The 25,406-nt window shown below is 36.9% G+C and overlaps 1 protein-coding gene across 1 annotated transcript; it reads left to right on the plus strand.

The window, feature by feature from the left end:
• The first annotated feature begins 70 nt into the window (after window positions 1-70).
• Window positions 71-5,093, plus strand: LOC136772725 (uncharacterized). The gene is made up of 8 exons (XM_066725852.1): window positions 71-240; window positions 566-875; window positions 939-1,040; window positions 1,119-1,214; window positions 1,287-1,576; window positions 2,389-2,968; window positions 3,362-3,691; window positions 3,982-5,093. Exons 2-8 carry the CDS (start codon window positions 575-577, stop codon window positions 5,091-5,093), a joined length of 2,811 nt encoding a protein of 936 aa, XP_066581949.1. The 5' UTR covers window positions 71-240; window positions 566-574.
• The last annotated feature ends 20,313 nt before the right edge of the window (window positions 5,094-25,406 follow it).

Consider the following 25,406-nt stretch of genomic DNA (forward strand, 5'->3'; position numbering starts at 1 on the left):
TTTGGAAGTATCTACAGTGTCCTTGTCAGTTGTCCTTGTTCTATTAAACCTGATAATTCATGCACTTTCCTGCGCTTTCCTTCATATTCACCACCTACTCTTTTAGGTTATTCTTTAGTCGGACGTGTTGTTTTTGGCTTTAGCAGTTATTGACAATTAAATTTTTTGTAAATTGATTTTGTTGATTTCGGCAAAAATCGCAGAAGACGTTAAGAATTGGACAAAAATTTCATTATTCATGTAAGCTAGCATTGTTACTACTTGGTAAATTTGAAATTTGATGGAATAGACGTAACTTTATATGCATCCGTTTTAGCGCCTTCTTAATTTTTATATTTATTATATTTCCCTAAAGCAACCACTTAATACAGAATTTGTTCCATAAGTACTTTGAATGATTTTGGAATATTATTTTGTTGAAATTAGATTCAAATGCTGTTAGAAAGCTTCAAATTAGTCTACTTAAGAATTTATATAGCACTTTCTACATTTTAAAATAATGTTAATGTTGAATATTAAATGAAAATTATCACTTTTAAACGTAATTTTTGTACATGTTTTATAGCAGTGTAAAATGGGGAAAAATTGTTGTGTTTTGGGATGTTCCTCTTCATCAACTGTTCCCACACATCACTTTCCCAAAAAGGAAAGAATGTTTGAAAAGTGGAAGAAAAGTGTGATGTCTTCGAAGATAGCACATCTAACAGACGATGAGCTGAAAAAGAGTGTAGTATGCTACAAACATTTCAAAAATGATGACTATGATTCGTCATACAGGTATCGAAGACTGAAACCAGATACCATTCCTTCATTAGAAATTTTATCTGATATTGTGGAATACTCTGGATCTGATAATGAAACTGGAGAAATGCCAGGTAACAATTTGCTTTTAAGGAAGAAAAAATGAAATTATATATTAATATTTATACTTTATGTAGTTTTATCAAATGAAGTTGACAGTGGATTACTTGCATCTACTACAGATGTAATGGAGATAGATGGTGATGCAGAATTACGCAATCTTCATGTGCTTCATTTTGGTGAGTAAAAATATCAAATGGTAACCTAGAAGTATTTTCATGGAAGCTTACATATAAATGATATTTCTTAAAATTTAGATAATGAAATTGAAATAGGAGTACCTCAGTCTTCTTCGCAGTGCAGGGAAAATGAAGATGCTGAAGAACTAGGACATGTTAATTTGCCTAATTCTAGTAAGTAAATAAAAAATAAAATAATAAATAGTAAACAACAACATACAACTAACATAATTATCTTCATTTCAGTTTCCAACGAACAGGTAATAATCCCTAAAAAGAAACGCACTTATCTCTTAGGAAACCGAATAAATCAAAGTAAATTAAGTGCTCGAGAGAAGAGATTATACTTGATTGCTATGAAATTTAAAAGACAGCAAATGGCCGCAACAAGTAAATATAAAATTACTAAAGAACGTTTGAAGGAATATAAAAAATTTTCTAAAAGCTGGTCAATAGAAAAGTTATTAGATTCCTTAACACCAATGCAGAGAAACTTTATGAACATGCAATTAAGGAAATCATCATATTCACCAAAGGTTTGGAAATCATTATTCTATACAATAGCTAGAAGTAAAACATTAGGTTTAGATATAAATAAAAGTATGAATAATTGGAAGGAAGCTTTTAAAAGTTTTAATTAATACCTATCTTAAATATAAATCGACAACTTTGAAATGATATTTAATAATATAATTAGTTTATTATAATACAAGTATATTTTATACGATTATTATGTAAGATGGCTATTCTTGTAGAACTTTAATTACAAAAATCAATTTTTTAATGTCAATGTGTATATATAATATTGTATATAATATTTATTTTAATATGCTTATAAATAATACATTTTTCTCATGTACATTATCTATCTCAAGCAATGTGTAGGAGATTTTTACAAGATTTCATGTTAATTGACTATAACAAAATTATTGTATTTCATATAAGTACTGATTGCAGTTGTTAGGATTAAATGAGAAAAAAATGCCATTTATAATGAATAAAAAAACTAATTAAATAATAAGTCTGTTCATTTTAGCAGAAAATCACTACACTTTTTGCATTTTTTATGGTGTTAGTTTAATCAATGAGTAAAGAAAGAAATACGGAAAGTGTAGAAACTATAAAAAGTTTAGCTAAAATGAACAAACCTAATAAAAACCATTAAAAATAATGTTTCAAAATTTATTAATATGATAATGTATTTTAAGTAGTCGAGGGGTATAGTGAAATAATACGTTTGAATATAACGCTATTAAAGATTTACCCTGTTTAATTCATATCATTAATTAATAAATTTCTTTCAAAATGAAGCTTAAATTACTTCATTTACCTTATAAATACTTTTCAGGGCATGAGGTTTTCATTGGATGAAAAAATTTTGGCTTTATCTTTGTGGAAGCAGTCAACAAAAGCTTATATTTTCTTACGGCAAATATTTCATTTACCCAGTACACGAACATTGAGAACTTTGCTTCAAAATGTTAAAATTCATCCAGGTCCTATTAAACTAATAAATAATCATATAAAAGAGCAAGCCAAAAATATGCAGACAAGTGAAAAATTCTGTATTTTAATGTGGGACGAAATACAACTTAGTCGTCATTTAGATTTCGATAAAATGCGAAATGAAATTGTAGGCTTCGAAGATTTTGGCATCTACAAGAAAGCAGTTTTAGCCGATCATGCTCTTCTATTTATGATAAGAGGTATAAATTCAGGTTGGAAAATGCCTGTATGTTATTACTTTTGTGACAATATGACCAAAAGTGATACCTTAGTAGAATGTATCGAGACTGTCACGAAGAGCATTATAAATTGTGGACTAAACATAGTCGGTTTCCTGTGTGATCAAGCAAATACAAATATAGCGGCCATTAATAAATTAAAAACGAAAACTATATTACTTCATATGACTGATGGAAAATATGGTTTGTATCAATTATAAACTTTCATTAACATTGGTGCCTATGTATAATGTTGTAAGCTTAAACACATAACAGGTCGGATTGAAATAGTCCAGATTAAAATAGTATAGTTCATGTAACAGAAACTATACTACCATAATCTGGACTTTTTCTCGACCTGCTAGGTATAGCCTTAAGGATTTCAAATCTTTAACTCAGAAGTTCTTAGGATGCGTTCCACTTAAAGCCCAAAACGCTAATAATGTAATAACTCATGTGACACGTATTATATATTATGAGTATTGTGGGCCTTTAGTGGAACGCGCCCTTAGTCATCGGATGACTCAACAAATTTATAGACCTCTATTGCATATAATTGTTGTATAAACTAAACATGAACGTTTTCTATACTTATAGATGGAAATATCATGATTGAAGGGAAGAAAATAATTCCCTTTTATGACCCACCTCACTTGATAAAAAGCGTGAGAAATAATTTGCTAACAAAACATCTGGAGCTAAATTATAAAATGAAAGACAGCAGTAACACCAGAGAAATAGCGAAATGGGATATAATTCATTTAGCATATAATATAGATGCAGATAATTGCATACACAGATTAATGCCAAAAATAACGAAAGAGCATATAGAAAAGAAGAAAATTAACAAGATGCGCGTGAAGCACGCCGTTCAAACTTTAAGCAAAACTATGGGCAATTTTATACTTCATCATACTAGAATTACAGGTAATATGTAAATCATTTTAGCTATAAACGCTAGGAAAATATATCAATTAAATTCTTAACTATCAATTAGAAGAAGCATTGAATTAATCATTTATCAATCCTTACAAACTTTCCATCTAACTTTTAGATTTGAAATTAATAGCAAAAATTTGCTTCACAATTTTTCATACTATCAAAAATTCAATGAACTGGCAGTTATGAAGAGATAAAGATAAACTTACGAATTATGCTATATCCTCATTGACCTGAAAGAATGTTAACACAATTATTAAAACATATATCTTTTTTAGGAACCATTGATACAAAGTTTGGACCAGTTGCTATACCAAAGAAGGAAGGAAAGGATACTTCCAATGCAATCTTTTTCTTCAACGACCTATTCGATTCAGTTAATGGACACACGACATTGGACAGAAACTCACCCTTAAGATGTGTGGTTTCATCAAGGAGTCAGCATATTAGCTTTTGGAAGAGAGCTAGTAAACAATTATACAATATGCGCTTTTGCAATAAAGGGGACTTGTCACCAATTAATGTCACTCCTTGTTTAAAAAATTGGAGCATCACCATCAAAAGTTTTATAACTTTATGGAAGCTCTTAAAAGAGAAAGGATTTAAATCATTTACACCGCGTTACATAAATCAAGATCCTTTGGAAAACTTTTTTGGACAAATCAGATCATTTGGCCACCGAAATATAAATCCCACTTGTGCTCAATTTGAAATGTCCTTTAAGGCTCTGTTAATTAATAATTTAACATCCAGAAAGACATTTGGAAATTGCGAAGATATGTGCAATGGAGATTTATTGTTTTCATTGAAATCATTAATTACAAATACTTCGATGAGAGAAATAGCACAAATTACAAATACAGAGGCTGAGACTGATTTCATTGATATAAAAGTAGAATCAGATTTGTTTTTCCAAAATGAAATGTCCATTAATAATTATTCTTCAGAAATAGGAAGCGGCTTTAGTAAAATTATACAAATAATTAGCAATTTAAATTATGTCAAAGACTGTGATACGTGTCTAAGTATGTTGACTTCCACCGATAAGTCATTAATAGTAATATATGGTCAGATTAATGATATTCTATCAAAAAATATTCAATATACTTGTTACATAAAAAATATAATTATGTATTTAGAAACAATTCTGCATGTACATTTAGATTTTTCATGTATTCACTGCGAAAAACATAGAAGCATTATTATTGATAAATTGCTTGATTTATCGGTAATATCCTTTATTAATAAGTGGTGTGGAGATGTTAATGCGATATTGCATGGAAAAATTAATAATACGAAAAATGATATTATTATGAAGATGGCGAAAGAAAAATATTTGAAAACAATAAAAAGAAAAAAAAAGGATGTGGAGACAATAAAAATAGAATAAAAATATTATTTAACAGTTTTCATTATTTTACCTTCAGTAATTATTAAATTTAAAATATTAAGCTCTTATTTTATAGATATATATATATATATATAAATATATATATATATATGTGTGTGTGTGTGTATATGCATATGCCTAGTTCGTTCCAGTTCGTTCACTTCATTCTTCTCTTTTGTAGGTGGCGCTAGTAATTGCTGATAGTAATATGAATAAAATTTTACAGGAGGGGAGTTTCCGGCCCCTGTTTCTTGTACTGACTGTTGGGCAGGTTGGGCTCTACCTCTATCAAGTCACTTAAAATAGGCATTACTGATTTTATCAGTGATGGTGAATTGTGGGAATTCAAGACCCCCACTTTGACTCCCTTAACGTTTATTAGCATTGGGATCAGAGACATGGTGGGAGCACTGAATTCCTGCTATCTACCATCACATCATTACATTACTGGCACTATATTATTCACGTGCACATCTTCAAGTAACTCAACAATGTGTATGTATGTCCAGATAGCACCATTGCCACCATTCACCAATCGCACGTAACAAACTTAAAGGAAAGCGTTCAACAAGAAAAATAATTAACTTTATCAGATAACTATACAGACGCAATTATATTACGAATAAGGTCACTTGTCTTATCTCTTTTTGTGATATTATCGCTATATTATTCATTAAAATAATTTTTTTTTTTACGAGAAGTATAATATAATCAGATTCTCTTTTATTGCATTTCCTGTAATGTGGAATTATTTATATATCAAAATCCGATAGTCGTAACGATAAATGTGTAATTCATATTGTAAATAAATTTATTTCTATAATAAAAATTAGTATATTTGTTTCAATTTTATGATCTAATTATACTATACATACAGGTATCTCTAAGGGTCAATTCGACCAAGTAGGCTAGAGCCCAAGTCAGACTTAAGTTGGTATAGTTAATGTGACGGGGACTATACCAATTTAAGTCAGACTTGGGCTCTAGCCTACTTGGTCGAATTGACCCTAACAGCGGAACATACATACATATGTACTATTTCTACTTGTTATCCCTTATTGTCGCACTTATCGAAACGATTAGGGTGAGGTTCACTAAGCCCGGATTGATGGCTAGCGCCTTGCCGGGCTAATATGGTATACTTTCGGGCTAAAGTAGTATAATTTCCGTTACATGAGCTGTATGAGTTTAGCCCGGCTAGCCCCAAGCCGAGCTTGGTAAACCTCACCCTTAAGGGTGAACCCTACCAAGTCGGATTAAGTTAAAGTAGTATAGTTTCCGTTACATTAACTATACCACTGTGGTATAGTTAATGTAACGGGAACTATATACCACTTTAACTCTGGGTTAAGTTAACCCGACTTGGTATCAGCAGCGTTGCCAAGTCCGCCATGTTGGAAGATACTACGCTGTATAGTTTGTTGGCGAGAATTGAATATACCACGCAAAATGTATAGTAAGTGTGATTCACAGAGAAGAAACGAAGTATAGTGTTTTAGGTATAATAAGCTCTCAGTGCTTTCGGACGTGTTTTGGCCATTAAAGGTACGATTTCACTTGTCGCTCGTCGCTAGCGACAAATGGTCACGTGGGATAAAGTATACACTTTCTGCGACACTGAAATAAAGTTGAATTTATCCAACTTTTCAGCGACATCGCTAGTATCGCCCGTATCGCCTGTATCGCTGCTCTGTATACTATGTATTCAACGGAACGGAACAGGCGGATCGTGTGAATTTTAAATTTGAAAAATGGATGGAAATTCAAATTGAAAATACATTTGTCACAATTATAGCAAGCCGATACATATGAAGCTAAAATAATATAATGAATAATTATTGTAATTAATATATAAAAAACGTTGAATATAATTAACCCAAAAAACAGGCTTTGCTTGTAAAATAATACGGCATATATACAGAGTGAAGCTGTTATACCGCCCTAGAATATAGATGCGGAAAGACGAGTATCTCTTTAATTATAAAAGATATTCAATTTGTGCATAGGACATTCTCGAATCCTCTTGTTATTTGCTTTCGCAAAGGTCATATAAAAAAATTGAATATCTCTTATAGTTAAAAAGATATGCATCTTTTTCTACTAATGTTTTGGGGCGGTTTAAGTTCCTCACCCTGTACAGATTTCTTACTAAAAACAGAATCTTAAATTGTAACATTTTTATTACAAAATAAATTCAATTAAGTTTTATTATGAGTAACATGTAGCAACAATGAATTTTACTAATAAAATTATCAAACTAAGGATAATTATAACTTTACTAATGTAAATTATTATTTTCTGATATATGAACTATATAATTTTCATCCTCTCATGCTATATAGGAAAATGAAGGAAATATTTTCATAACAAGGATTTAAGAAAACACATTCATTTCAAATATATATGAAACCTTTATTAATTCCTCATTCAATATATGTGCATACCTCATAACTTTTGATTATTATTTGAATATTCACAATTTTTTTATACATGCAAATTAATTTCAAATGTCATACACCATAACACGACACCACAGTCACTACCCCTAAGAAACCATTATGCGATTGCTGCTAGCGATTACCCGTTTCCTTCGTTCCTACATTCAGAACCCGCCTCAGAATATGTCGCTGCTAGCGACGAGCGACAAGCGACAAGTGAAAACATAGGAGAGATAAACTGCATATTCTGTCGCTAGTGTAGTGCAGTTTGAAAAATCCGAGTCTTTTAGTGTCAGTCGTGAAGTGCTCGTCGCGTAGTGCGGTTCTCCTGCGTAGTGTTCGTTAAAAAGAAATCGCGTAGCGCACAGCTGCTTCAAAAATCCGAGTCTGTAGTGTCAGTCGTGAACTGCTCGTCGCGTAGTGCGGTTGTCCCGGTAGTGTACGTTTAAAAGAAATCGCGTAGCGCACTGCTACTTTAAAAATCCGAGTCTGTAGTGTCAGTCGTGAACTGCTCGTCGCGTAGTGCGGTTTTCCTGCGTAGTGTACATTAAAAAGAAATAGCGTAGCGCACTGCTGATTTAAAAATCCGAGTCTGTAGTGTCAGTCGTGAACTGCTCGTCGCGTAGTGCGGTTGTCCCGGTAGTGTACGTTAAAAAGTAATCGCGTAGCGCACTGCTACTTTAAAAATCCAAGTCTCGAAGTGTCAGTTGTGAAGTGCTCGTCGCGTAGTGCGGTTCTCTCGCGTAGTGTTCGTTAAAAAGAAATCGCGTAGCGCACAGCTGCCTCAAAAATCCGAGTCTGTAGTGTCAGTCGTGAACTGCTCGTCGCATAGTGCGGTTGTCCCGGTAGTGTACGTTAAAAAGAAATCGCGTAGCGCACTGCTACTTTAAAAATCCAAGTCTCGAAGTGTCAGTTGTGTAGTGCTCGTCGCGTAATGCGGTTCTCTCGCGTAGTGTTCGTTAAAAAGAAATCGCGTAGCGCAATGCTACTTTAAAAATCCGAGTCTGTAGTGTCAGTCGTGAACTGCTCGTCGCGTAGTGCGGTTCTCCTGCGTAGTGTTCGTTAAAAAGAAATCGCGTAGCGTACAGCTGCTTCAAAAATCCGAGTCTGTAGTGTCAGTCGTGAACTGCTCGTCGCGTAGTGCGGTTGTCCCGGTAGTGTATGTTTAAAAGAAATCGCGTAGCGCACTGCTACTTTAAAAATCCGAGTCTGTAGTGTCAGTCGTGAACTGCTCGTCGCGTAGTGCGGTTTTCCTACGTAGTGTACGTTAAAAAGAAATCGCGTAGCGCACTGCTGATTTAAAAATCCGAGTCTGTAGTGTCAGTCGTGAACTGCTCGTCGCGTAGTGCGGTTGTCCCGGTAGTGTACGTTAAAAAGAAATCGCGTAGCGCACTGCTACTTTAAAAATCCAAGTCTCGAAGTGTCAGTTGTGTAGTGCTCGTCGCGTAATGCGGTTCTCTCGCGTAGTGTTCGTTAAAAAGAAATCGCGTAGCGCAATGCTACTTTAAAAATCCGAGTCTGTAGTGTCAGTCGTGAACTGCTCGTCGCGTAGTGCGGTTCTCCTGCGTAGTGTTCGTTAAAAAGAAATCGCGTAGCGCACAGCTGCTTCAAAAATCCGAGTCTGTAGTGTCAGTCGTGAACTGCTCGTCGCGTAGTGCGGTTGTCCCGGTAGTGTACGTTAAAAAGAAATCGCGTAGCGCACTGCTACTTTAAAAATCCAAGTCTCGATGTGTCAGTTGTGTAGTGCTCGTCGCGTAGTGCGGTTCTCTCGCTTAGTGTTCGTTAAAAAGAAATCGCGTAGCGCAATGCTACTTTAAAAATCCGAGTCTGTAGTATCAGTCGTGAACTGCTCGTCGCGTAGTGCGGTTGTCCCGGTAGTGTACGTTAAAAAGAAATCGCGTAGCGCACTGCTACTTTAAAAATCCGAGTCTGTAGTGTCAGTCGTGAACTGCTCGTCGCGTAGTGCGGTTGTCCCGGTAGTGTACGTTTAAAAGAAATCGCGTAGCGCACTGTTACTTTAAAAATCCGAGTCTGTAGTGTCAGTCGTGAACTGCTCGTCGCGTAGTGCGGTTGTCCCGGTAGTGTACGTTAAAAAGAAATCGCGTAGCGCACTGTTACTTTAAAAATCCGAGTCTGTAGTGTCAGTCGTGAACTGCTCGTCGCGTAGTGCGGTTGTCCCGGTAGTGTTCGTTAAAATGAAATCGCGTAGCGCACTGCTGATTTAAAAATCCGAGTCTGTAGTGTCAGTTGTGAAGTGCTCGTCGCGTAGTGCGGTTCTTCTGCGTAGTGTACGTTAAAAAGAAATCACGTAGCACACTGCTGTTTTATAAATTAGAATTTGTAGTGACAGTCGTGAACTGCTCGTCGCGTAGTGCGGTTGTCCCGGTAGTGTACGTTAAAAAGTAATCGCGTAGCGCACTACTACTTTAAAAATCCAAGTCTCGAAGTGTCAGTTGTGAAGTGCTCGTCGCGTAGTGCGGTTCTCTCGCGTAGTGTTCGTTAAAAAGAAATCGCGTAGCGCACAGCTGCTTCAAAAATCCGAGTCTGTAGTGTCAGTCGTGAACTGCTCGTCGCGTAGTGCGGTTGTCCCGGTAGTGTACGTTAAAAAGAAATCGCGTAGCGCACTGCTACTTTAAAAATCCAAGTCTCGAAGTGTCAGTTGTGTAGTGCTCGTCGCGTAATGCGGTTCTCTCGCGTAGTGTTCGTTAAAAAGAAATCGCGTAGCGCAATGCTACTTTAAAAATCCGAGTCTGTAGTGTCAGTCGTGAACTGCTCGTCGCGTAGTGCGGTTGTCCCGGTAGTGTACGTTAAAAAGAAATCGCGTAGCGCACTGCTACTTTAAAAATCCAAGTCTCGATGTGTCTGTTGTGTAGTGCTCGTCGCGTAGTGCGGTTCTCTCGCGTAGTGTTCGTTAAAAAGAAATCGCGTAGCGCAATGCTACTTTAAAAATCCGAGTCTGTAGTGTCAGTCGTGAACTGCTCGTCGCGTAGTGCGGTTCTCCCGCGTAGTGTACGTTTAAAAGAAATCGCGTAGCGCACTGCTACTTTAAAAATCCGAGTCTGTAGTGTCAGTCGTGAACTGCTCGTCGCGTAGTGCGGTTGTCCCGGTAGTGTACGTTAAAAAGAAATCGCGTAGCGCACTGTTACTTTAAAAATCCGAGTCTGTAGTGTCAGTTGTGAACTGCTCGTCGCGTAGTGCGGTTGTCCCGGTAGTGTACGTTAAAAAGAAATCGCGTCGCGTAGTGCCTTTTGAATAATCCGAGTTTCGTAGTGTCAGTCGATAAGTGTTTGTCGCGGAGTGCGGTTGTCCCGCATAGGACACGTTAAAAAAAATCGCGTCGCGCACTGCTGATTTAAAAATCAGAACCTGTAGTGATAGTCGTGAACTGCTCGTCGCGTAGTGCGGTTCTTCCGCGTAGTGTTCGTTAAAAAGAAATCGCGTAGCGCACTGCTACTTCAAAAATCCGAGTCTGTAGTGTCAGTCGTGAACTGCTCATCGCGTAGTGCGGTTGTCCCGGTAGTGTTCGTTAAAAAGAAATCGCGTAGCGCACTGCTGATTTAAAAATCCGAGTCTGTAGTGTCAGTTGTGAAGTGCTCGTCGCGTAGTGCGGTTCTTCTGCGTAGTGTACGTTAAAAAGAAATCACGTAGCGCATTGCTGTTTTATAAATTAGAATTTGTAGTGACAGTCGTGAACTGCTCGTCGCGTAGTGCGGCTATCCCGGTAGTGTACGTTAAAAAGAAATCGCGTCGCGTAGTGCCTTTTGAATAATCCGAGTCTCGTAGTGTCAGTCGTGAGCTGCTCGTCGCGTAGTGCGGTTGTCGCGAGAAGTGTACCTTAAAAAGAATTCGCGCAGTGCCGTTTAAAAATCATTTTTTCGCGAGTGCATAACGTCAGCGTCCTCATCTCCATCGTCATCATAAAAGCCATTATCATCGCCATCAACATCACCATTCCCATCTTCGGTATTATCGCAGAATATGTATGAATTATGGCTGGGAATTCGCTGAATGAGTGAGTCCCACGGGTAAAACCGTGGAAATTTTTTTTTGTTAACTAAAGAATGACCAAAAACCTATCAGTAGGTTACAGTTGGCCATTCTTCGGTTAAAATCATTTCTTGTTTTGTTTTTAATGTTTTTCAGATCCTCCGTATCGTCTATTTCTATTGTGCGCTTATTTTCTGTTTTTCATTAGGTTTAGATTGGCGTTATATGTAGGCTCTTTAGCTTTGTGAATTAGATAATCATTATAGTTTTCGGTATTAGGTAGGGTATCATTTTCAGGTTTCTTAATTCCTTTTAAAATAAAGGGAATCACCTCAACTTCATTTTCCACGGAGATTCTATCTTCCCACACGTCCAGTTCAACTAATAAAGGCACATCTTAATTGAATTAACGTTCACTCTCTCGAGAGAAAGATGCATCTCAATTAATAACTAGAATCAAATACCATTTTCCCTTTTTTTTTTAAAATCGTATGTTTTTGGTAGAATCTTCGTATTAAATACCATTTTTGCCAGTTCTTGAAATTCCAAATTATAAAATGAAATATGGAAATATTTTGTTTGAAAAACCTTCCATATTTCAGGTTAAATACTCGTTTTTTCAAATTTTATTAACATTTCTTATTTTCAGGTGGAGTGGAAGCGGACTATTCCTAGTGGCAAAACAGTCCAATATCGATATATATTCGATATGGAATTCATACCAACCCTGTACCCTTTTCTCCATTAGTTGGAGAAAGACAAACCATTATTTGGAGTCAAACCGTCATCAGAGGAGGACGTACTGACAAATATCCTAATTATTTTTCTACTTTTCATACTTGCTTAATTTTTTTAAGTTTTAAGAGGGACAAGTATAGGGCAAGGCTGTCAACGAGTAAGGCTTAATTACCTGTCCGTTTACTTAAGTCCACATTTATTTAAATAATTTCAAGGATAGATAAATTTAATCTTATTATTTTCATTCATTGTTAATTCAAGTACAGGTGTTTATTGAAAAGTGGACTCTCGAGTGTCAACTGGCTCGGGCTGATCCTCCTTCAGCGACTATCAACCCTTACTTACTTTGTCCTTGTGGACTCTCGACGTTGGCTCAATAAGTTCACCTAATAGGGGTCCATCTTTATTGATGTGTAAATCGTTTCCTCGACGTAGTAGTTCTTCGTGTGACAACTCGGATCCACACCAAGGGACAAAGAAAGTAAGGGTAATTAGTCACTGAGGAGAGTATCAGTCATGATCTGGTTGACCTTTGTGTGAATTAACATTCACGCTCGAGAGGAGGAAGCTTTTCAATTAACCGCTGGAAAGAAGTAACAATTTCGTTAGCTTCTGTTTTCTTTCACTTTTTGTAGTATGCTTTATTAATTTATATCTTTGTCTGTCTTTGAAATTCCTAATTAGAATCTGAAATGTGGGAATATTTTCCTTGAAAATCCTTCCACATTTCGGGTTGAATTCTCGTTTTTTTCCAAATTTATTCTAATTTTTTTGTTTGTTTCAGGTCGAGCGCTAGAGGACCATGGATAGTGACCCCGTATCCAATAACGACATAAACCCTATAACGAATCGACACCAATCATGCGCCATTACCATCCTGGGTTGGAGTGAGTCAAACCATCATTCGGAATCGAGCCGTCGTTGGAGGAAGACGTACAGGCAAATACATTCTTTTCTTATTTCTCATACTTGTTTAATTTATTTTATGTTTTAGGAAGGACGCTTATAGGACAAGGCTACCAAGGAGTAGGAAGTAAACACTCTCCGTTTACTTAAGTCCACATTTATTTAAATAATTTCAAGGATAGATAAATTTAATCTTATTATTTTCATTCATTGTTAATTCAAGTACAGGTGTTTATTGAGAAGTGGACTCTCGAGTGTCAACTGGCTCGGGCTGATCCTCCTTCAGTGACTATCAACTCTTACTTACTTTGTCCTTGTGGACTCTCGATGTTGGCTCATTAAGTTCACCTAATGGGGGTCCATCTTTATTGATGTGTAAATCGTTTCCTCGACGTAGTAGTTCTTCGTGTGACAACTCGGATCCACACCAAGGGACAAAGAAAGTAAGGGTTATTAGTCACTGAGGAGAGTATCAGCCGTGATCTGGTCGACCTTTGTGTGAATTAACATTCACGCTCGAGAGGAGGAAGCTTCTCAACTAACCGCTGGAAAGATGTAACAATTTCGTTAGCTTCTCTGTTCATTCACTTTTTGTAGCATGCTTCATTAATTTATATCTTTGTCTGTCCTTGAAATTCCCAATTAGAATCTGAAATGTGGAAATATTTTCCTTGAAAATCCTTCCACATTTCGGGTTGAATACTCGTTTTTTCAATTTTATTTTTGTTTTCTTTCTGTTTCAGTTGGAGCGGGAGAGAGCCATGGATAGTGACCGCATTTTCCCAATATCGACATAAATCCAACACTAATCATGCGCCATTGCCATCCTGGGTTGGACCAAGTCAAATTCTCACTTGGAATCGGGACATCATCGGGAGAGGACGTACTGGCAAATAATTTATTTTTTTATTTCTCATACTTGTTTAATTTATTTTATGTTTTAGGAAGGACTCTTGTAGGACAAGGCTGTCAACGAGTAGGGCTTAATTACCAGTCCGTTTACTTAAGTCCACATTTATTTAAATAATTTCAAGGATAGATAAATTTAATCTTATTATTTTCATTCATTGTTAATTCAAGTACAGGTGTTTATTGAGAAGTGGACTCTCGAGTGTCAACTGGCTCGGGCTGATCCTCCTTCAGCGACTATCAACCCTTACTTACTTTGTCCTTGTGGACTCTCGACGTTGGCTCATTAAGTTCACCTAATAGGGGTCCATCTTTATTGATGTGTAAATCGTTTCCTCGACGTAGTAGTTCTTCGTGTGACAACTCGGATCCACACCAAGGGACAAAGAAAGTAAGGGTAATTAGTCACTGAGGAGAGTATCAGTCATGATCTGGTTGACCTTTGTGTGAATTAACATTCACGCTCGAGAGGAGGAAGCTTTTCAATTAACCGCTGGAAAGAAGTAACAATTTCGTTAGCTTCTGTTTTCATTCACTTTTTGTAGCATGCTTTATTAATTTATATCTTTGTCTGTCTTTGAAATTCCTAATTAGAATCTGAAATGTGGGAATATTTTCCTTGAAAATACTTCCACATTTCGGGTTGAATTCTCGTTTTTTTCCAAATTTATTCTAATTTTTTTGTTTGTTTCAGGTCGAGCGCTAGAGGACCATGGATAGTGACCCCGTATCCAATAACGATATAAACCCTATAACGAATCGACACCAATCATGCGCCATTGCCATCCTGGGTTGGAGTGAGTCAAACCATCATTCGGAATCGAGCCGTCGTTGGAGGAAGACGTACAGGCAAATACATTCTTTTCTTATTTCTCATACTTGTTTAATTTATTTTATGTTTTAGGAAGGACGCTTATAGGACAAGGCTACCAAGGAGTAGGAAGTAAACACTCTCCGTTTACTTAAGTCCACATTTATTTAAATAATTTCAAGGATAGGCAAATTTACTTTTATTACTTTCATTCATTGTTAATTCAAGTACAGGTGTTTATTGAGAAGTGGACTCTCGAGTGTCAACTGGCTCGGGCTGATCCTCCTTCAGTGACTATCAACTCTTACTTACTTTGTCCTTGTGGACTCTCGATGTTGGCTCATTAAGTTCACCTAATAGGGGTCCATCTTTATTGATGTGTAAATCGTTTCCTCGACGTAGTAGTTCTTCGTGTGACAACTCGGATCCACACCAAGGGACAAAGAAAGTAAGGGTTATTAGTCACTGAGGAGAGTATCAGCCGTGATCTGGTCGACCTTTGTGTGAATTAACATTCACGCTCGAGAGGAGGAAGCTTCTCAACTAACCGCTGGAAAGATGTAACAATTTCGTTAGCTTCTGTTTTCATTCACTTTTTGTAGCATGCTTCATTAATTTATATCTTTGTCTGTCCTTGAAATTCCCAATTAGAATCTGAAATGTGGAAATATTTTCCTTGAAAATCCTTCCACATTTCGGGTTGAATACTCGTTTTTTCAATTTTATTTTTGTTTTCTTTCTATTTCAGTTGGAGCGGGAGAGAGCCATGGATAGTGACCGCATTTTCCCAATATCGACATAAATCCAACACTAATCATGCGCCATTGCCATCCTGGGTTGGACCAAGTCAAACCCTCACTTGGAATCGGGACATCATCGGGAGAGGACGTACTGGCAAATAATTTATTTTTTTATTTCTCATACTTGTTTAATTTATTTTATGTTTTAGGAAGGACTCTTGTAGGACAAGGCTGTCAACGAGTAGGGCTTAATTACCAGTCCGTTTACTTAAGTCCACATTTATTTAAATAATTTCAAGGATAGATAAATTTAATCTTATTATTTTCATTCATTGTTAATTCAAGTACAGGTGTTTATTGAGAAGTGGACTCTCGAGTGTCAACTGGCTCGGGCTGATCCTCCTTCAGCGACTATCAACCCTTACTTACTTTGTCCTTGTGGACTCTCGACGTTGGCTCATTAAGTTCACCTAATAGGGGTCCATCTTTATTGATGTGTAAATCGTTTCCTCGACGTAGTAGTTCTTCGTGTGACAACTCGGATCCACACCAAGGGACAAAGAAAGTAAGGGTAATTAGTCACTGAGGAGAGTATCAGTCAAGATCTGGTTGACCTTTGTGTGAATTAACATTCACGCTCGAGAGGAGGAAGCTTTTCAACTAACCGCTGGAAAGAAGTAACAATTTAGTTAGTTTCTCTATTCATTCACTTTTTGTAGCATGCTTTATTAATTTATATCTTTGTCTGTCTTTGAAATTCCTAATTAGAATCTGAAATGTGGAAATATTTTCTTTGAAAATCCTTCCACATTTCGGGTTAAATACTCGTTTTTTCAAGTATATTTTTGTTTTCTTTTTGTTTCAGGTGAGGCGGCGCCGCCTCCCTCCCCGACGGTGTGCCACCTTGTCGTGGTGGGGGGGCTCACTTCTACAAGATCCCTTCCGATTAGTAAATGATTCGAATTAATTTTCTGATCTTTGGGAATCTTGTAGAAGTGCCAAGAGCACACCACACCTTAACGGGAATCCATATACCAACATTACAGGGCGAAAACTATTTCGCATGCAGCGTCGTCATTTGTTGACGGATTGTAAAGTTATTACAGGTTTTTGGAAATGCCAGAAGCTTATCTACTAAGTTACGTAAGGAAAATTAAAAAAAAATGAAAAAAATTTTTTGTTTAAATAAATATATTAACATTATTGATAAACAACATTTAAATCGCAAAATCCCCCAACGTACTTTACTAGATAATGTTCATATGTTTCCAAAAAGTCCACAAAAATGCAAATCTGTCAAGAAATGACGATGCTGCATGCAAAATAAATAATGGAAGAATTTCGTGTTCGGGAAGTCGCCAACACGAAATTCTTCAATTATTTATTTTGCATGCAGCATCGTCATTTCTTGACAGATTTGCATTTTTGTGGACTTTTTGGAAACGTATGAACATTATCTAGTAAAGTACGTTGGAGGATTTTGCGATTTAAATGTTGTTTATCAATAATGTTAATATATTTATTTAAACAAAAAATTTTTTTCATTTTTTTTTAATTTTCCTAACGTAACTTAGTAGATAAGCTTCTGGCATTTCCAAAAACCTGTAATAACTTTACAATCCGTCAACAAATGACGACGCTGCATGCGAAATAGTTTTCGCCCTGTAATGTCGGTATATGGATTCCCGTTAATTATACTATAGTTTTCTTTCCCGGGTTGAATTATATTATTTAATTCATTACTACACTATCTGATGCCTGAGCTACATATGATTTAATTTCCCATTGTGTATATACGAGATAAGCGAGGATGAGTTATACATAGGCGCGCGTATTAGTACATACTACATAGTAAGAGCGCTGGTGTCTTTTTAAAGCAGTTCCTAAATGCATCGAAACATTAGAAAAAGCCATACCTGGCATTGGTTGTATCAGAGATGAAACGGGAGATTGCTCATGGCATTGTCCTAAAATAATCCTTGCCGGTAGGCGGCGCTGATGTTTGTTAGAAGTCGAAAATTCCATAAAACCACTAACGTCATCTGTCGGACGCGAATGGAAAGCACTTTGTTAGGCACACACACCATTACTGTGGTGCGAATGCGTGTGCAACCTCCTTCGGTTACCATCGCTCAGCTTCGGACATCTTCGCTATACATCGAGTTCGAGAGAGAACGGCATAGTTTTATCGGATCTCTCTCTCCCTCTCGATCTAACTTTCGTTTAGCCGAAGAGCCGAGTAAAATTCCTTTTCGTCCTGCTAGGCCAGGCGATAGAGCATTTTTGCATGACATAAATACTAACAGCAAACCGCCTGTGCGATTATATAGAAGGGGGTGCGTAGATTAATGGCTATTTTAAATCTCTATTGACTGGCCTATTGAGGCTTCTGCTCTTAATCGTTGCAAGCATTAACACACACACATGCGTGCAACTACGTTAATTATTAATTATCAACATATTATAATTCTTCGCAGGGTCAAAACTATTCTTAAATTTAAAATTTCTATGAAAGAATGACAAAAATATATTTTTCTAGGAAGGTAATTTTTTCGAGGTACCTTCTCTCCTCTAGATCCATTGCTTTTTGCTAAATCAGGGGCACCTCGCGAAGGCTATTGCAATGGTCTTGAACGGAGCAGAGGCTATGTTTGTTCCTTTTTGCTTGATTTAAGTTTTAATTTATTTTTAATATACAAATAATTCATATATATTTAGAAAGAAAAAGGCAAAAACGAACAAAACTCATTGCGCGTAACTCCGTTCCTGAGCATGTTTGCTCTTACCCCCTGGAAGGGAGGGGAAGGGTAATAAAATTTGGAAATGGGAACCTGAAAAAGAAAGCCTACCTATCACCGAAAGCTATAACGCCTACCTATAGTACGCAAAGCTAAAAAGCCTACCTATATCGAAAAGCTAAACCTGAAAGAAAATACACACGCACGCAAAATATGATAACGCAATTGAAGAACCTGAAAAGAAAACACACGCACGCAAAATATAATAACGTAAACGAAGAACCTGAAAAGAAAACACACGCACGCAAAATATAATAACGTAAACGAAGAACCTGAAAAGAAAACACACGCACGCAAAATATAATAACGTAAACGAAGAACCTGAAATGAAAACACACGCACGCAAAATATATTAACGCAACGAAGAACCTGAAAGAAAAAAACACACGCACGCAAAATATAATAACGCAATGAGAACCTGAAAAGAAATCCTGCCTAACACCGAAAGCTATAATGCCTACCTAAAACGCAAAGCTAGGGGGCCTACCTATATCGGAAAGCTAAACCTGAAAACACAAGAAAAAAAGAAAAATATGGTTTTAACCGAAGAAGGACCGATTGGAAGCTACCGGTAGCTTCTCTCGGTCATTCTTAGGTTAAATAAATAAAATCCACAGTTTTACCCGTGGGACTCACTCGTTCGGCGAAAATCCAACGATGGTCGAGCTGCAGTCTGCGGGAGATGACGACGATGACGGAAACGGCACTCCCGATATTTAAATAATTGTATTATTTCGACGCGGCGCGACGCGCACTTTTTAAACGAGACTACATACGCGACGCGGATATTTAAACAAATTAAAAATCGCGGACGCGGAAGATTAAAAATTGCACTCGCGACGCGAAAGTTTCAAACTGTACTGCGAAAAATCGGGTTTAAAAATTCACTCCGCGACGCGGACGTTCGATTCGCGCACTTACACCTCAAAGTGAGGTCGCCCACTATAACAAAAAGAAACAAAAAGAACTCCATGTTATTAAATTCTATCTATTTGATTGTAATTGGATGTTTATTTCTAGCTTGAAAAGAAAAATAATGTACTTACAGGCTATGAGAGTCCTTGAGGCTGTTGCCCTTGGCCGCTGCATCCACCAAAACGATGCACTACCACAACACTCGCGCCGCGCACTGTCTTTATTTTCGATTTTTTTTCGAACGTAAATACTTTAATTTTAATCACACTATGCATATTTCACTATTGTATTCATTTAATTAAACCCGCACTGCGAAAAATATCCTCAATTAATGAATCATTTTTCATTATAACAATGGTTAAGTTTCGTTAATATAACAAATAAATTCATCGATTTAATAACGAATAGTTCATTACGTACTAAACTATTCGTTAAATGAATCAATGTATTTCTTTAATTAACTCACTTTTTTCATTCTTATAACAAAAACTTGTTCAATTATTTCAGTATTTTATGTGGGGTATAATTAAAGAATCACAATAATAAAACTACACTTGTGTGATTAAAATAAAGTATCTTTAATTATTATTATTCGCGAATAATTAACTGGTTGTCGATGATTACGACGAAAAAAAAACCGGCGCGCGCGATTCACCGACAACCACCACGTGTAGATTCGGAAACTGAACTGCCACTTTTGACAAGCAACGTGCTCGTCCAGAAGTGACGTAATCGAATCTGATTGGCTGGAGATTTGGCTACGCCAATCAGTGCGATTACTGACTTTCGGTTTGGATGATTTAAAGATGGGAGCCATTTTGGATTTAAAATGGCGACTGCTGATTAATTATCTGCATTTTTATAACCAATCAGCGATCAGCATTCTAAATTCAGCAAACAATTAAGCATTAAGCGTGTTTAGACAGCTTAGCACTGTGATAGCGCTGCTTAAAATTAAAATGCGCCATGATTGATCTCGAATTAACAGAATTGACCAATCATAATATAGCGTTAAGGTATTTGGATTGCTAATAAAAATGATTTTCTTAAAATGAAACCAGGCTAGCAATTGGCTAGTTTTACTGGCAAGTCCATTTAGGCAGACACTATGCAAAAAGTATCAGGCAAACGCCGCATAAAGCTAAAATTATTCTTAATTTTGTGGCTTGTCCTTTCATAGAATGAAAAAAGGCCTATTTATTCTTAAAGGGATCCTTCAGGCTCTCGTCGTAAGCCGCAATAATGAAAAGATGAAACGACTTGAATGTTAATCTACACATAACGTCGTATCATTGCCCAAAAGTTTCAACTTAATAGGTGCTTTCGAGGATTCCCTTAAAAATAGACAGAAAATAAATTTTATACATAGGCCAGGCGATAGAGCATTTTTGCATGACATAAATACTAACAGCAAACCGCCTGTGCGATTATATAGAAGGGGGTGCGTAGATTAATGGGTATATGTTTTTCACTCGAGTTTCGTGTCCGGCTAATTGTTATAAACCATTTAATGCCAAAAAATCGCATTTTTTTCAGTTTTTTGCTTGTAACTTTTTATCTAATGGAGCAATCTTAATGCCCCCGCGAAATAAAATGTAGAGCATTAAAATACGAAGAGATTGCCGGGTCAAAAGTCCTGATCGGATAATTAGCAGCGGGGAAAAATCGGAAAAACCGGAAAATTAGGCGTTTTTTCAAAAATTCATAACTCGGCCATTTTTTGAGCTGGAGCACCGGGCTTTTGGGAAAAAGTAGAGAATTGTAGGTAGTTTATGTGTGCAAAACCCTATTACTGTGAAACAATTACTTTAGTCATAGCAGCAGTTTGAATTTTCGAGAGCGCGATTTTCGAGCGAGGCTGTATGAAATTCTGTTGGGGTGATTTTAATTTTGAAACCAGATTTGAAAAGTTGACATCGTGCCCTACAAAACTGCAATTTCAGTTTTTCGATAAAATGCTTGTAAGTGGGTGAAAAAGCTACGTAAAGTCGGCGAAAAACGGCCGAGCGCGCATATATCTTCCCCGCCGCCGCCGGTCGGTCCTCCACTCCTCGACCGCGCGAGCGCGCTCGGCCGTTTTTCGCCGACTTTACGTAGCTTTTTCACCCACTTACAAGCATTTTATCGAAAAACTGAAATTGCAGTTTTGTAGGGCACGATGTCAACTTTTCAAATCTGGTTTCAAAATTAAAATCACCCCAACAGAATTTCATACAGCCTCGCTCGAAAATCGCGCTCTCGAAAATTCAAACTGCTGCTATGACTAAAGTAATTGTTTCACAGTAATAGGGTTTTGCACACATAAACTACCTACAATTCTCTACTTTTTCCCAAAAGCCCGGTGCTCCAGCTCAAAAAATGGCCGAGTTATGAATTTTTGAAAAAACGCCTAATTTTCCGGTTTTTCCGATTTTTCCCCGCTGCTAATTATCCGATCAGGACTTTTGACCCGGCAATCTCTTCGTATTTTAATGCTCTACATTTTATTTCGCGGGGGGCATTAAGATTGCTCCATTAGATAAAAAGTTACAAGCAAAAAACTGAAAAAAATGCGATTTTTTGGCATTAAATGGTTTATAACAATTAGCCGGACACGAAACTCGAGTGAAAAACATATACCCATTAATCTACGCACCCCCTTCTATATAATCGCACAGGCGGTTTGCTGTTAGTATTTATGTCATGCAAAAATGCTCTATCGCCTGGCCTATGTATAAAATTTATTTTCTGTCTATTTTTAAGGGAATCCTCGAAAGCACCTATTAAGTTGAAACTTTTGGGCAATGATACGACGTTATGTGTAGATTAACATTCAAGTCGTTTCATCTTTTCATTATTGCGGCTTACGACGAGAGCCTGAAGGATCCCTTTAAGAATAAATAGGCCTTTTTTCATTCTATGAAAGGACAAGCCACAAAATTAAGAATAATTTTAGCTTTATGCGGCGTTTGCCTGATACTTTTTGCATAGTGTCTGCCTAAATGGACTTGCCAGTAAAACTAGCCAATTGCTAGCCTGGTTTCATTTTAAGAAAATCATTTTTATTAGCAATCCAAATACCTTAACGCTATATTATGATTGGTCAATTCTGTTAATTCGAGATCAATCATGGCGCATTTTAATTTTAAGCAGCGCTATCACAGTGCTAAGCTGTCTAAACACGCTTAATGCTTAATTGTTTGCTGAATTTAGAATGCTGATCGCTGATTGGTTATAAAAATGCAGATAATTAATCAGCAGTCGCCATTTTAAATCCAAAATGGCTCCCATCTTTAAATCATCCAAACCGAAAGTCAGTAATCGCACTGATTGGCGTAGCCAAATCTCCAACCAATCAGATTCGATTACGTCACTTCTGGACGAGCACGTTGCTTGTCAAAAGTGGCAGTTCAGTTTCCGAATCTACACGTGGTGGTTGTCGGTGAATCGCGCGCGCCGGTTTTTTTTTCGTCGTAATCATCGACAACCAGTTAATTATTCGCGAATAATAATAATTAAAGATACTTTATTTTAATCACACAAGTGTAGTTTTATTATTGTGATTCTTTAATTATACCCCACATAAAATACTGAAATAATTGAACAAGTTTTTGTTATAAGAATGAAAAAAGTGAGTTAATATAAGAAATACATTGATTCATTTAACGAATAGTTTAGTACGTAATGAACTATTCGTTATTAAATCGATGAATTTATTTGTTATATTAACGAAACTTAACCATTGTTATAATGAAAAATGATTCATTAATTGAGGATATTTTTCGCAGTGCGGGTTTAATTAAATGAATACAATAGTGAAATATGCATAGTGTGATTAAAATTAAAGTATTTACGTTCGAAAAAAAATCGAAAATAAAGACAGTGCGCGGCGCGAGTGTTGTGGTAGTGCATCGTTTTGGTGGATGCAGCGGCCAAGGGCAACAGCCTCAAGGACTCTCATAGCCTGTAAGTACATTATTTTTCTTTTCAAGCTAGAAATAAACATCCAATTACAATCAAATAGATAGAATTTAATAACATGGAGTTCTTTTTGTTTCTTTTTGTTATAGTGGGCGACCTCACTTTGAGGTGTAAGTGCGCGAATCGAACGTCCGCGTCGCGGAGTGAATTTTTAAACCCGATTTTTCGCAGTACAGTTTGAAACTTTCGCGTCGCGAGTGCAATTTTTAATCTTCCGCGTCCGCGATTTTTAATTTGTTTAAATATCCGCGTCGCGTATGTAGTCTCGTTTAAAAAGTGCGCGTCGCGCCGCGTCGAAATAATACAATTATTTAAATATCGGGAGTGCCGTTTCCGTCATCGTCGTCATCTCCCGCAGACTGCAGCTCGACCATCGTTGGATTTTCGCCGAACGAGTGAGTCCCACGGGTAAAACTGTGGATTTTATTTATTTAACCTAAGAATGACCGAGAGAAGCTACCGGTAGCTTCCAATCGGTCCTTCTTCGGTTAAAACCATATTTTTCTTTTTTTTTTGTGTTTTCAGGTTTAGCTTTCCGATATAGGTAGGCCCCCTAGCTTTGCGTTTTAGGTAGGCATTATAGCTTTCGGTGTTAGGCAGGATTTCTTTTCAGGTTCTCATTGCGTTATTATATTTTGCGTGCGTGTGTTTTTTTCTTTCAGGTTCTTCGTTGCGTTAATATATTTTGCGTGCGTGTGTTTTCATTTCAGGTTCTTCGTTTACGTTATTATATTTTGCGTGCGTGTGTTTTCTTTTCAGGTTCTTCGTTTACGTTATTATATTTTGCGTGCGTGTGTTTTCTTTTCAGGTTCTTCGTTTACGTTATTATATTTTGCGTGCGTGTGTTTTCTTTTCAGGTTCTTCAATTGCGTTATCATATTTTGCGTGCGTGTGTATTTTCTTTCAGGTTTAGCTTTTCGATATAGGTAGGCTTTTTAGCTTTGCGTACTATAGGTAGGCGTTATAGCTTTCGGTGATAGGTAGGCTTTCTTTTTCAGGTTCCCATTTCCAAATTTTATTACCCTTCCCCTCCCTTCCAGGGGGTAAGAGCAAACATGCTCAGGAACGGAGTTACGCGCAATGAGTTTTGTTCGTTTTTGCCTTTTTCTTTCTAAATATATATGAATTATTTGTATATTAAAAATAAATTAAAACTTAAATCAAGCAAAAAGGAACAAACATAGCCTCTGCTCCGTTCAAGACCATTGCAATAGCCTTCGCGAGGTGCCCCTGATTTAGCAAAAAGCAATGGATCTAGAGGAGAGAAGGTACCTCGAAAAAATTACCTTCCTAGAAAAATATATTTTTGTCATTCTTTCATAGAAATTTTAAATTTAAGAATAGTTTTGACCCTGCGAAGAATTATAATATGTTGATAATTAATAATTAACGTAGTTGCACGCATGTGTGTGTGTTAATGCTTGCAACGATTAAGAGCAGAAGCCTCAATAGGCCAGTCAATAGAGATTTAAAATAGCCATTAATCTACGCACCCCCTTCTATATAATCGCACAGGCGGTTTGCTGTTAGTATTTATGTCATGCAAAAATGCTCTATCGCCTGGCCTAGCAGGACGAAAAGGAATTTTACTCGGCTCTTCGGCTAAACGAAAGTTAGATCGAGAGGGAGAGAGAGATCCGATAAAACTATGCCGTTCTCTCTCGAACTCGATGTATAGCGAAGATGTCCGAAGCTGAGCGATGGTAACCGAAGGAGGTTGCACACGCATTCGCACCACAGTAATGGTGTGTGTGCCTAACAAAGTGCTTTCCATTCGCGTCCGACAGATGACGTTAGTGGTTTTATGGAATTTTCAACTTCTAACAAACATCAGCGCCGCCTACCGGCAAGGATTATTTTAGGACAATGCCATGAGCAATCTCCCGTTTCATCTCTGGTTGTATCCCGCAAGGACAGAAACTGTAGCGTAGGATCCCGCAGTGAACAGAAACTATAGCGTAGGATCCCGCAGGGAACAGAAACTGTAGCGTAGTATCCTAAGGATACTACGCTATAGGAAAATTATACTACGGTAGTATAATTATACTACACTTGGCAACGCTGCTTGGTATGTACATAGGGTTCACCCTAAAACATCGTAGCATTGCTGT

The sequence above is a fragment of the Prorops nasuta genome, unplaced genomic scaffold, assembly GCF_024137725.1.
Source record: "Prorops nasuta isolate Cenicafe-Biocafe unplaced genomic scaffold, Cenicafe_Pnas_1.2 PNAS00004, whole genome shotgun sequence".
In the NCBI taxonomy this organism is placed as follows: domain Eukaryota; kingdom Metazoa; phylum Arthropoda; class Insecta; order Hymenoptera; family Bethylidae; genus Prorops; species Prorops nasuta.

Excerpts from the sequence above, each read along its gene's own strand:
- LOC136772725 (XM_066725852.1), top strand. The coding sequence starts at position 575 with ATGGGGAAAAATTGTTGTGTTTTGGGATGTTCCTCTTCATCAACTGTT. Across the intron at positions 1,041-1,118 it reads TCTTCATGTGCTTCATTTTG|ATAATGAAATTGAAATAGGA; the intron begins GTGAGTAAAAAT and ends CTTAAAATTTAG. Across the intron at positions 3,692-3,981 it reads TCATCATACTAGAATTACAG|GAACCATTGATACAAAGTTT; the intron begins GTAATATGTAAA and ends TATCTTTTTTAG.